Source organism: Bombina bombina, chromosome 7 (genome assembly GCF_027579735.1).
Source record: "Bombina bombina isolate aBomBom1 chromosome 7, aBomBom1.pri, whole genome shotgun sequence".
NCBI lineage: Eukaryota > Metazoa > Chordata > Amphibia > Anura > Bombinatoridae > Bombina > Bombina bombina.
This window is the reverse complement of record NC_069505.1, coordinates 208,212,528-208,225,108: the sequence shown is the minus strand read 5'-3', so window position 1 is coordinate 208,225,108 and position 12,581 is coordinate 208,212,528. Positions and strand designations below refer to the sequence as shown.

Below are 12,581 nucleotides of genomic sequence, written 5' to 3'. Positions count from 1 at the left end.
CATGAGGCTTCTATGTGCAGCAACCAATCAGCAGCTACTGAGCATATCTAGATATGCTTTTCAGCAAAGAATATCAAGAGAATAAAACAAATTAGATAATAGAAGTAAATTAAAAAGATGTTTAAAACTGCATTCTCTTTCTAAATCATGAAAGAAAAAAATGTGGGTTTCATGTCCCTTTAAGTTTGTACAGTGTGCCTGAGTCAGACGGCAGATCACTTTCATTTACATAGGAGGTAGGACTTACTTAGTAAATGTTTTTTATTTCTTTGTGCAATTTCAGATTGTAACTTCAGTGTGGTAGTAGTTGTATGGTGGGGCCAGGGGTCCATAAAAACACATTTTTTTAATCAATATACGGCAGTGTATTTAAGATTATTTGACAATGCTGTAGAAATTCTATATTTAAATCCATGCAGAAATGTTTCCTCCTCAATACACAAAAGGTAGCTGCCCTTTTTTTTTTATTAATATATATATATTTTAATTACATTCCAGTTTACTGCCCCTTTATGCAAGGACTTTCCAGATGCAAGGGGGCATTTCATCTAAGATTTTTACGTCTGCATAAAATGTTATACACTCAGACTAAGATTGCTCAGTGTTTGAAATGAGACAGGTTAACTTAACACTGTTCAGTTTACACTACTGCTGACTAAATTTTTAAATACATACAAACAAGCCTAAATCCTGAGTACGACAGCTTATGGTTCCACCAAGACCATATAGAGTACATCATTTTCAAAATCCAAAAGTACAGCTGACAGATTGGAACATTTGTACCATATTTGAAGTGGTGCTCTTGCTTGGAGAAAATGGGGGGGGGGGACATATGTCAACCTTTCAAAAGTAATTTTCTTCATCTAGCCATCTACCCAGATCATTAATGTACAATTTTGAATTCACAGAATTATTTTTGTTTGCACATATACAAATATGATTCTTTAAAAAGTGATCTCTTAATTTCTGCAATTTTTTTATCATGCATGTCATACACTGTTGATTTAGGGGATGCAATGTGCAGACATTTTACCTCCTGTGAGTGTTTCTGAGGGTGTCTGTGTTTATGTCTTTGTGCTTTTGTTTGTGTCTCTTTGAGTATGTATGTATTTTTTTTCTGTGGGTCTCTCTGTGAGGGTGGGTGTGTATGTCTTTGTGCATTTTCTGTGGATGTCTGTGCGTGTATGTCTTTGAGCTTTTTCTATGGGTGTCTCTGTGAGGGTGTGTGTATGCATGTATTTGTGTATTTTCTCTGGATGCCTCTGTGAGGGTGTGTGTGTATGTCTTTGTGTGTTTTCTGTGGATGTCTCTGTGAGGGTGGGTGTGTATATATGTGTGTTTTCTGTGGATGTCTCTGTGAGGGTGTGTGTGTGTGTATGGATGTATGTCTGTGTTGTCTGTGGATGTCTCTGTGAGGGTGTGTGCGTATGTCTGTGCATTTTCTGTGGGTGTCTCTGTGATGGGGGTGTATGTCTGTGCATTTTCTGTGGGTGTCTCTGTGAGAGTGTGTGTGCGTATGTATTTCTTTGTGTGTTTTATGTGGTTGTCTCTCTGTGTGTGTATGTCTTTGTGTGGTTTCTGTGGGTGTCTCCCTGTGTGTGTGTATGCCTTTGTGTGTTTTCTAAGGCTGTCTCGGTTGGCGTTTCCTTGGGTGTATGTGCAAGTTTGTGTGTGTGTGTGTGTGTGTGTCTCCATTGTCTGTTCCTTTATAGGACATTTTGACTTTACTACTGATTATTCACATCTTTTACAGACTTTGAGACTAATGAGGCCTTTCTGGAAGTCACCAATCCACCATTTAATGATTGTTTAGGAAGTTCAGGGCCCTTCCTTTCAGCAACTGCATGCTGTTGTCATAATTTAGTTGTCATCTTCCTTGACAAAAATATAAACAGAACTCCATATTTTGTATGGCAAATCTCCTTTTTTGAAAAAACTGTAGTCTACCTCATTACTTGTCAGGTCAATGTAAACAACTGCTGAGTGTCTGTTTGGGTGTCTGTGTCTGAGTGTGTTTGTGTGTTTCTTTGCATGTCTGCCAGAGTGTCTATATGTGAATCCTTATGTGTGAGTGTGTGTTTCAGTGTATGAGTGTGTCTGTGTGTTTGTGTGTACCTTTACAACATTTCCAAGTTTGACTACACATTGAGGCCTATTTATTAAAGGTCTGTCGGACCTGATCCGACAGACCTTGCTGAATGCTGAGAGTAATACGCTCTCCGTATTCAGCATTGCACCAGTAGCTCTCGTGAGCTGCTGGTGCAACGCCACCCCCTGCAGATTGGCCGCCAGCAGGGGGGTGTCAACCCGATCGTACTCGATCAGGTTGAATTGTGGCGATCTCTGTCCGCCTGCTCAGAGCAGGCGAACAGGGTTATGGAGTAGCGGTCTTTAGACCGTTGCTTCATAACTGCTGTTTCTGACAAGCCTGTAGGCTCGCCAGAAACACGGGCCCTCAAGCTCCATTCGGAGCTTGATAAATGGGCCTCTTAAAGTGAAGGTAAACTTTGGTGAATGAAAGACCATTTTTTAAAAATACTATTAAAAACAGGGGCACTTTCATTCATCAAAGTTTACAAATCAGCCGTTTTGTTAAAAAAATGACCTTTTTTTCACAGTCGGAGCAGCTTCCCCCACATAGTGATCCTCTATTCACACGTCAGCAATGCCTAATCCTGCTTCCTCCAATCACAGCTTTCCCCCCAGGGTAGTCATTGTCTGAGGCCATGCTGTGATTGGAGGAAGCAGGATTAGTCATTGCTGACGTGTTAAAAAAAGAGGATCTCTAGATGGGGGAAGCTGCTCCGGCTATGAAAAGAAAAAATGGTATTTTTTTTTTAACTAAACAGCTGCTTTGTAAACTTTAATGAATGAAAGTGCCCCTGTTTTTAATAGTATTTAAAAAAAAACGGGCTTTCATTCACCAAAGTTTACCTTCACTTTAAGAATAAAGTGCATATATATTTTAGTCATTTGGTCAAAAATTACACATGTCAAAGGTGGGGCCCTGATCAATGGTTAAGTCAGGGGCCCCAAAATTTCTAGTGGCGGCCCTGGCCCCACATGTAATCTAGCCCAGAATGGGGAAGCAATAAAAGTGGAAAAAAACATCCTACTCAAGCACAAAGCCTATTCTCAAGTGCGCTAACCCAACATAAAAATATGAATATTTCACATTTCAATGTTCTTAACATAGAAGAATATGTTCTATTTATTCATAAATACATAGTTCTACATATTTCTGATGGTATTTTGATACAATATATATCGATACCTATATATTTAGATGATTATATATATATATATATATATATATATATATATATATATATATATATATATATATATATATAGGTATATACAGATATATAGTAATATCTATTTAAAAATACATAGATCATATTCTGCTATGTGCAGAACATTGGCATGTGGAATATTTACAGTAAATACACAATATAAAACTTTATTAAAAATGAATATTGCATGCAAATGCATTTTTGTGGTTTCATCTACTTGACTGCAAAGGGCTCCAATGCACTTATATATGTTTCTGTAAATACATATATAATACATCTGCACACGCATACTATATATATATATATATATATATATATATATATATATATATATATATATATATATATATATATATATATATATACACATACATACATACACATATTTAGACATGTATCTGTATGTATCTCTATGTTAAAGAACCCTTTGCAGCCTTTTTTTCTAACACCTGACATCTCATATCTTTGAACTTTTGTGTGCAACATATTTCTTTTTAATAATTTTTATTAGGTAGTGCTATTATGAGTATAACAATTTTTTTTGTGCAATTTTTTTTCATATTTAATATTTTTTCTCAGACAGTATTATTTTGGGTGTATCTGTACTTTTAAATGAATTTTGATGTGTTTTGTGACAGATTAGCATGCAATGGTTTTACACAGTGGAGCGCAAATGTGTTCATGAAATCTGGGCCTAAGTGAGCCAACAACAAAAGGCATATATGCACAGCCATCAATCAGCAGCTAGCTACCTAGGTATGCTTTTCAACAGAGGCTATCAAAAGAACAAAGTATATCTCTTTAATGATATGAACAGCATCTTGTTATATATTTCTATATTTACTGATGAATTTGTGAAATCAATGTGGACAACCCTTAAAAATAATGTGCTTCAAACAGGCTCTTTGACAATGTACTTTTATAAGTATATTCCAAAATTCAAATGTTACATGTACACATTCAAATCTTACATTTTATATCCTATGTTACATTTGCTATTTAAATTTTATTTTCCTTATTTGAAACATATGAACAGTTTGAAGCTTTGAGTGCCAGGTGTGTAAAGCTCGAAACAACTATTACTATCAGTATTGAATATTAATAAATTGTAATAAAGGCCCATCTCAAATACAGAACTAAATTGGTGTGAAATACTATGAGATTATAATAATGCAAACAAAATTGCAGTGGCTAGCCTTGTCCTCTCCAGTAAGATTGGATGTTCCAATTAAAACAAATGGCGGTGGTAGATAGGCAATTGAAAATTGCAGCAAATGATGTGTTAATGAATTCCAAAAATATTCACAATTGCCTGGTATGTGGATCTCAATACTACAGAAAGGTATTTTACATCCATTTACAGTTAAAGAGATATATCAGTCATTTAAAATGTAAGAATTTAGTTAAAATACAATTAGAAGAATTTTTGCAAAATATTTGCGTTTGTGACTATGAATCAATTAAGTTCTCATTGTCCAATGACAACTTTTAATTTGAATGACTTATTTCAGGGGAACAGCACCCACGAATCAGAGGCTGACATGACTAAGGACTAATAAGTGGCCCGAAACGTTGACCCTATACCCATGATGTGGGATTAATAAAGGATTTCTGTTTTTCTAATTGAGGCCGGACTCCATCTTTTTGTATTGGACTTTTCATTTTAACACATATTGTCAATGGGGCTACAGGCCAATGGGCCATGTGTATGAGCTCTTGGGCATGCTAAGAGTACTGGAGAATCACTTAACATGTCAGCACCAGCAGTCACACAGTGTGTGAGATGCAAGCATGCACTTGCATTCAGTTAAAAGGTTATCAATATAATAGTGATAACTAGCTAGTAAAAAATAATGTTGGCAAAAATAAATATATTGTAAAAATGCTTCTAATTGTGAAATTGTACTACTGTGACTCATATCTTTATAATAGGAGTGCTAATGTCCCTTTAATTTTATTTCTATGTGGCAGATTAATTTATGAGCATATACATTAGGATTTCACGCCTTAGCTTATATTGATGAACACTATATATTAAATATATGAAATTAAAATGTATTTTATTTATTACAAACTTGCAGTATTGACAAGGCTTCTTAGATAATCTCTCCAGAGCATAGACCTTTAGATCGTTAGAGCCTATTTGAGGACCCTATAGCACATCTAAGCGCATTGTACAGTATGTAGAAAGTCATGTGTCTCCTCTAAGCTTGAAACAATTTAAAGTATAAACAGTTACTACATATTCTGGAATGTCATTCTGCGTATCCACCACATTTTCTGTAAATTAGCGCTTTTGCCAAAAAAAATTCTAAGCCCTTCTCTTCTAGTTAAAGCTTTAAAGAACTTAATTTTAAAAAAATATTCTGCACTTTCCATAATCCTTATGTTTTATAGTCCTGAATGTTTTCTAATGCATGACTTTTGGTCATATAGGAAGAAGAGCTTCAAGATGATTCGATCGCAGTCCCTATCACTACAAATTCCCAATATTGACTGGAAGGCTCCAACAATCACTCCAATTGCATCTCCTATTTCTCCAGTTCAGCCAACATTTCCACACCTGCGGGGGCCAGGACAGGTTGTACAAGAACCATATGAAGTCCCAGAATTCCAGAGAGTAACGATTAGTGGAGACTACTGTGCTGGGGTAAGAAATAGGGATAATTTCTCATGTGATTACCTGCAAACATAAGGGACATTTTACTATGAAATGTTCTTCTCTTCTATGTTTTTTCATTGACCAATTGTACCTGCTGGAGTACAGTTAAATTCTTTACAAATAGCTCATATACCTTTATGTTGTCATTTGAAATTGCAGTGTTTGCCTTTTGAAACTGCTACCTATACTGAACATTTCAGTACTGCAGTATAGACGATATAAAAGCTATGTAAGCATGACCCAGCAGCAGCAGGAGAAATCAATCTCTCAGTGGAGTGTAAGAGACAGAGTCCAGCCCATTTGAAAAGTTGTACTGCAGCAGCTTTGAATACAATGAAATCTGACAGATAACTGCATAAATACAATGTCTCTTTAAGCAAGGAATATGAGCTACAAAATACTGGGAGGGATGATCACAGCTGGGGTACTATGGGGGGCAGCCATTATGCAGGGGGAGATCTGGGGGAATATGGGAGGGGGCCATTATGCCTGGGGAGATCCCAAGGCAGATTACATGTACACGTAGATGCACTTGCAGTCTTGGAAAACAGGGAGATATCAACTAATCAAAATCTGGGCACCTTTTATTACATTTTGTTAATGAGAGCAAAATTATGTGACATATAAAAAAAACAAAAAAAATAAATTTCAATAAATATAATTGTATAAGATGAGGGGAAATGATGAGAAAATACATATTTTTTACATATATATTTTTCACAACCTGTCACAGGTAACAGTAGATGATTATGAACAAGCAGCAACTGGACTTGCAAAAGCCCTGCAGATACGAGAGAAATATTGCCGACTGGCTTATCATAGGTTCCCTAGAACAACTGCCCGGTACCTTTGCACTATGCAGGAAGAAAACTGGAAAATGGAGGATGAAGTATATCCAGGTATTTTAATTCAAGGGGTTATATTTTGCATACCTCACAAAATTTCCTGAAGGCTCTCTGGGACAGGTAGATGAGGAGGAAGTGTGAGCAGTAGACCTCCAGTGTTTGGGTAATAGAGCCACATCAGGAGGGATGAAGCTGCTAATGTGCTATGGGTGGGACTCAGCAGAATCAGGGTTCCTCATGGGAGGAGCCACAGCAGTGACTTGGAAACTGCAGAAGGGACAGTGAGCAGACTTTTCTAACTGGTGAAATCCTGCAACATCTAAAAGGGTTGAGGGGTCTGTATTTTGTGAATTGCAGGAAATACAGGCTAATATCCACAACCTATAGTTAAAGTAATACCATGTCTTCTTAAAATTATATTGACCACAGTGTGAATGTGTTTTGGGAGTAGAGCCACTTCAGGAGGGTTGGAGCTGCTAATGTGCTGTGGGTGGGGCTCAGCAGAGTCAGGGTTCCTCATCGCAGGAGCCACAGCAGTGACTGGGAAACTGCGGGAGGGACAGCTAACAGACCTTGCAACTTATGCTGTGGGTGGGGCTCAGCAGAGTCAGGGTTCCTCATGGCAGTAGCCACAGCAGTGACTGGGAAACTGTCCCGTAGGGTTGCCACCTCAGCCATGTTTTCCTGGACACTTATGAGTTACACATGCATTGTGTTTCTGGACAGCACTATTCATATTCCTCCCTGCACACCCTGCAGCATGTGTAACTTATAAGTGTTCTGTATTTTAAGGGACGGGTGACAACCCTATGCGGGAGGGACAGCTAACAGACCTCCCAACTTATGAACTTCTGCAAGATACAGAAGGGTTGAAAGGTCTATATTTTGTGAAGTGAAAAAAATACAGTCTAATATCTACCTATAGTTAAATGAATAGCTTCTCTTCTTAAATATAAACATATTTACCACAATGTGAATCTCCTGCCACCATTCCATGAGAGATGATGATTAACTTAACCAAAACAGCTAAGCAGCAGCTTGCAACCTTCATGATTCAGACAGGGCATGCAGTTTAAAAAAAATCCTATTTACTGCCATTCCGTGTGCACAGTCTTTTTATACGTGCATTTTCGGAGGCATAAGCTTATATATTTGAGTTGGATTGGAAGGACATTTTGGAATTCTACTGCTCATTATTAATTCAGAGTAATTTCTGTTCTATTGCCTTTTATTATGCATTTGTTGATCACAAAAAGCTATTATATTTATTGGTGCTTTGATAGCAGCTCCAATGGTTTATTTTTGGATACACAGTACTGCTTGTGGTCACTATTCATTGGGTATTGTCACTAATCTGTTGCTCCCTTACTCTTTTCTAGACCATCTCAAAGCTGGTGCAAAGTCTTTATATACCAGCCAGTGTCTACATCTAAAGTAAACCTCTCTAAAGTCCTTGTCACATAAAAACCCTTGGTGTGGCCAACCAACTCTACATAAATTCTTACCTTAAGGGACAGTATACACCAATTTACATTTAACTACATGTAATAGACACTACCAGGGGCGTATTATGGCCTAGGCCAACAAGGCCGGTGCCTAGTGCAGCAGATTTGGGAGGGGCAGCACATCTGTTCTCTCCTCTCTCTAAAAGCCAGCACACAGTACAGTGAGCGATAAAGTGCAGGCTTTTACAGAGAAGATAAGGCACATGCGCTGATTAAGCTTGCTCTTTACAGGCAGCACTCCTTTAAACCGTTCCTTCATTTAGAGCCGCTGGCATTTTTGCAGTGGAAGAGTTCTTGGTGAGAAACTTGACCGGGATATGCCTACAAGGTGAGGCTGGAGGAGAAGACCTTGTGCCGATATGCTGCCTCCTCTTATCAGCTGTGGTGGGTCTGCGAGCGCAGTGCTTATTGCAGGTCTTTGTAACTAACAGACATTGGGGTCTATTTATTAAAGGTCTTGCGGACCTGATCCGACAGTGTGGATCAGGCCTGCAAGACGCTCTCTGCATTGAACATTGCACCAGCAGCTCACAAGAGCTGCTGGTGCAACGTCGACCCCTGCTGACTCACGGCCAATGGGCCAATGCTCAGAGCAGGCGGACAGAGTTATGGAGCAGCGGTTCACGGACCCACAAGCTCCATACGGAGCTTGATAAATGGGCCCCTAGATGCGTCTGTGCACTGCTTAGATCAGCTTGTGATGTCTAATCATAAACTCTCATTGCTAATGTATGTTAGCTACTAATAGCTAGCTTTGTCTGCATTCATGAACTCACAGATTAAATAGTAAAGGGACACTTTCATTACTTGAATAATGGTAATTACTGTATGTTGTTGCATATAAAGGGAAGTGATTGTTTCAAAGTGTATTCTTCTTTCCCTTTCTCCCTCAACTCACTCCCACCCTCAACTCCCTATCTTCTTTCTCTCAACTCCCTCCCTTGCTCCCTTCTTTCACTCCTTTCTTTCCCTCACCACTTTTCTCTTCTCTTCTCTCTCTCTCCCTCCCTTCCTTCTTTCCTTTTCCTCCCTTTTTCCCCTCCCCTTCTTCTCTCTCCCGTTTCTCAGGGAGAAAATGGTATGAGATGCATGCAATTCAACCCACCTGTATGCAAGTGTTTTGCTAGCCATTTTCTTTAGAATTGTTATGAAAAAACAAAAAAACATTTTACACACTGACCCAAAAAAATATGAAGTGGAAAAAGTCCTAAAACCTTTGAGGGGGGGGGGGCAGAAGAATTTTGAGTGCCTAGGGCAGCACTAAACATAAATACCCCACTGGACACTACTATAAAGAATAATATGCACAGATACTGATATAAAAATCCAGTATAAAACCTTTTAAAAACTTACCTAGATGCTCACAATTTAGCACTGTTGACGAAGTTAGGCAAGGACACCTAGTGAAAGGGGCTAATAGCAGAACCTCCCCCCTCCCCTGCATATGAAAAGACAAATTACACAAACAGGAGTGGTCTGAAGTATGTATAGATCAGTATACATCTAAAACGTTGGGGCTTGGAGTCTGAAAATCAGCACAATTATTTAAAAATAAGCAAAAACACCCATATAGATGGGCTATATAAATTAATAATCTACAAAACATTTATGCAAAGAAAAATCACAATTAAAAAACCCTTACTTTCTTAACTTAATCCCTTTGAATCCCCCTTAGCACAACTCTGCCTAGAACTGTAATCCCCCACCCCTACCAAATGGACATGATGGGTGATCCTTATGCAATTAGCATGTTGTTGTCAAACTAACAACTAGTTGAAAGTGCATGAAAGTCAAAATTAAACTTTTCTGGTTCAGACAGAGCATGCAATGTAGAGACTTTTCAAGTTACTTTTCTTTTTTAAAAACAAATTTACTTTGTTCCCTTGGTATCCTTTGTTGAAAAGCATACTTTTTTAGGCTCAGGAACAGCAGTGCCCTACTGGGAGCTAGTTGGTAGTTGGTGGCTATGCAGCTTTGTCTCTTGTCATTGGCTCACTGAGTATGTTCAGCTAGGTCCCAGTAGTACATTGCTGCCCTAGAGTTGACTCTTGGACCCTTTGTTGAAAAGCATACCTAGGTAGGTTTGTGGCAGCAAAGCATTTACTGTAAGTAAGCTGGTGATTTTTGATTGTACATATATCTGTTGTTATTGGCTAATCCACTGTGTTCAGCTCTCAGTAGTGTATTGCTGCTCCTTCATCAAAGAATACCAGGAGAACAAAGCACATTTGCTAATAAAGGTAAATTGTTTAAAATTGTATGGTCTGTCTGAATGACAAAAATAAATATTTCATATTCCTTTAAGTAGGTATCACAAAGCCTTTATGTTCCCAGAACGATATATTAACAAAAATAAACAAACTAATATTCTTAACTGCATAAACTTTGTTGTTTAACCCCTTAATGACCCTGTAAGCCACTGTTTGTTAGGGGTTTTTCAGGCCATAATAGTGCATGTCTTACTGCGAGCAGCAGGACTGTGCTATTATGACCTCCCTCCCTCCTGCAGGCATCCTGAAATCGCTATTAAAAAAGCAATCTCCTTTCAAAGACCAGCGACGTACAGGGTATGTCACTTGTCGTTAAAGGGTTAACATGCAATTATCATTCTGCTTCATCAGTCAGTATTTTGATTATTTCATAATTCTGCTACCCGTAACCCTGTTGTGCATCAATATTGGCTCTTCAATTACCTTATTTACATTTTCTAAATGTCAAATTTATTGTTTTTGGTTTTTTACAGTGTTTAACCCCCCACCAGATAAAGAAGACCCTTTTAATCTTGAAAATCTGCCATCAAATCTTTACTATATAGTTAAAATGCAGGGTGGAGTACCCTATATATATGATAACAAAGAGTTGATGGAAGGCAATGAACCCCGGAAATTGCCATACCCAGACCTAGAGACGTATACGCTAGACCTTAGCCATATCCTGGCTCTCACTGCTGATGGCCCAACGTAAGTTTATTAATTTATTTTTGTATCCAACATATTGTAACAGTCATATTACCTCAAAATGGTCTCCCAAAGGTTCTACCTAAGGCCTCAGTCTAGATCCCACCACATATATGTTTCACAACTCAGCAGTGATTGTATTCCTTTGGCTGCCCGTAACATCAAAGCAGTTATTTTACCTTTTAGCTGCTAGCAAAATTCACAAAGCAGCGATTGTATTCCCATCTTTAGCTGTAAGTAACTCAAACAAAGCAATTATTTTACCTGTCTGTCTTCTGGTAACAAACACATAACAGTGGTTTTACCCACCCTTTGACTGTTTGTAGCATACAGAGAAGCAGTAAGTTTACATCCCTCCTCTGTTTGCCAGTAACAAACATATAAATGCAAGTTTGCCCCCAGTGTATAATAGTAAAACACTGAGTAACACATAAGACAGTCATTTTTTTTACCATCCTTGGCTGGCCAGAAGAAAAGTGTAGTGCAAACAATAATTTTATGCATCATATTTGTAATGCCATAGTTATCCTTTGAAAATGTACCTGTAAATCAGGGGTCCTTATAAAGCTGGACATTTAAAGGGACAGTCAACACCAAAATTGTTATTTTGTCAATTTTGTGTTTGTTTTTTAAACATATCAAACACAACTTTAATACCCGACATATTTTAGTTTTTTCTGTCTGCAAGGTATTGACTTGCAGTCATCAAAGTAGAAGAGAATGAATGAGATCCGGTTTGACTGGTTTTATCTGGATTATGTTGGAACAGACTAGGCCTCTTTATTTACAAGCATAGTGCTTATGATACAAAGAGGAAGGTATTTACCTCTCTATTGAGTCATATTGTTTGTATGAACATAACATTTCCATACCCTCTTGCAACAGCATGAAAAATGCGTCCCATAATGGATACAAAGTAACCACAGTTGCTTTTTGTTGATGACAAGCAAAATATTTCACATGCCATATAGATGAGCACAAGTAAATGTAGAATCAGAAGAATTTTGTTATCACCCTCCATAGGATTCCATAATGACTCCTGTAGGTAAATGGACATAAAAGTGAAAAAAGAAAATACTCTAATATGTTAGAGAATTGTAAAATTGCCCTGTTACTTGTACAGAACTGTGTGTTAAACCCATGTAAAGTGGTTAAAGGACCAGTCAACCCAGTAGATTTGCATAATCAACAAATGCAAGATAACAAGACAATGCAATAGCACTTAGTCTGAACTTCAAATGAGAAGTAGATTTTTTTTCTGACAATTTTAAAAAGTTACGTCTTTTTCCCCTCCCCCTGTACCATGTGACAGCCAT

At 37.9% G+C, this 12,581-nt stretch overlaps 1 protein-coding gene across 2 annotated transcripts in view; it reads left to right on the top strand.

The window, feature by feature from the left end:
* Positions 1 to 12,581, top strand: part of AMPD3 (adenosine monophosphate deaminase 3) — an 89,219-nt gene that overhangs the window by 32,416 nt on the left and 44,222 nt on the right. For both annotated transcript variants that reach the window (XM_053720591.1, XM_053720590.1), the window contains exons 3-5: positions 5,733 to 5,946; positions 6,692 to 6,857; positions 11,052 to 11,268. In XM_053720591.1, coding sequence (XP_053576566.1) covers positions 5,733 to 5,946; positions 6,692 to 6,857; positions 11,052 to 11,268 — 597 coding nt within the window. The remainder of the gene's footprint in view (positions 1 to 5,732; positions 5,947 to 6,691; positions 6,858 to 11,051; positions 11,269 to 12,581) is intronic.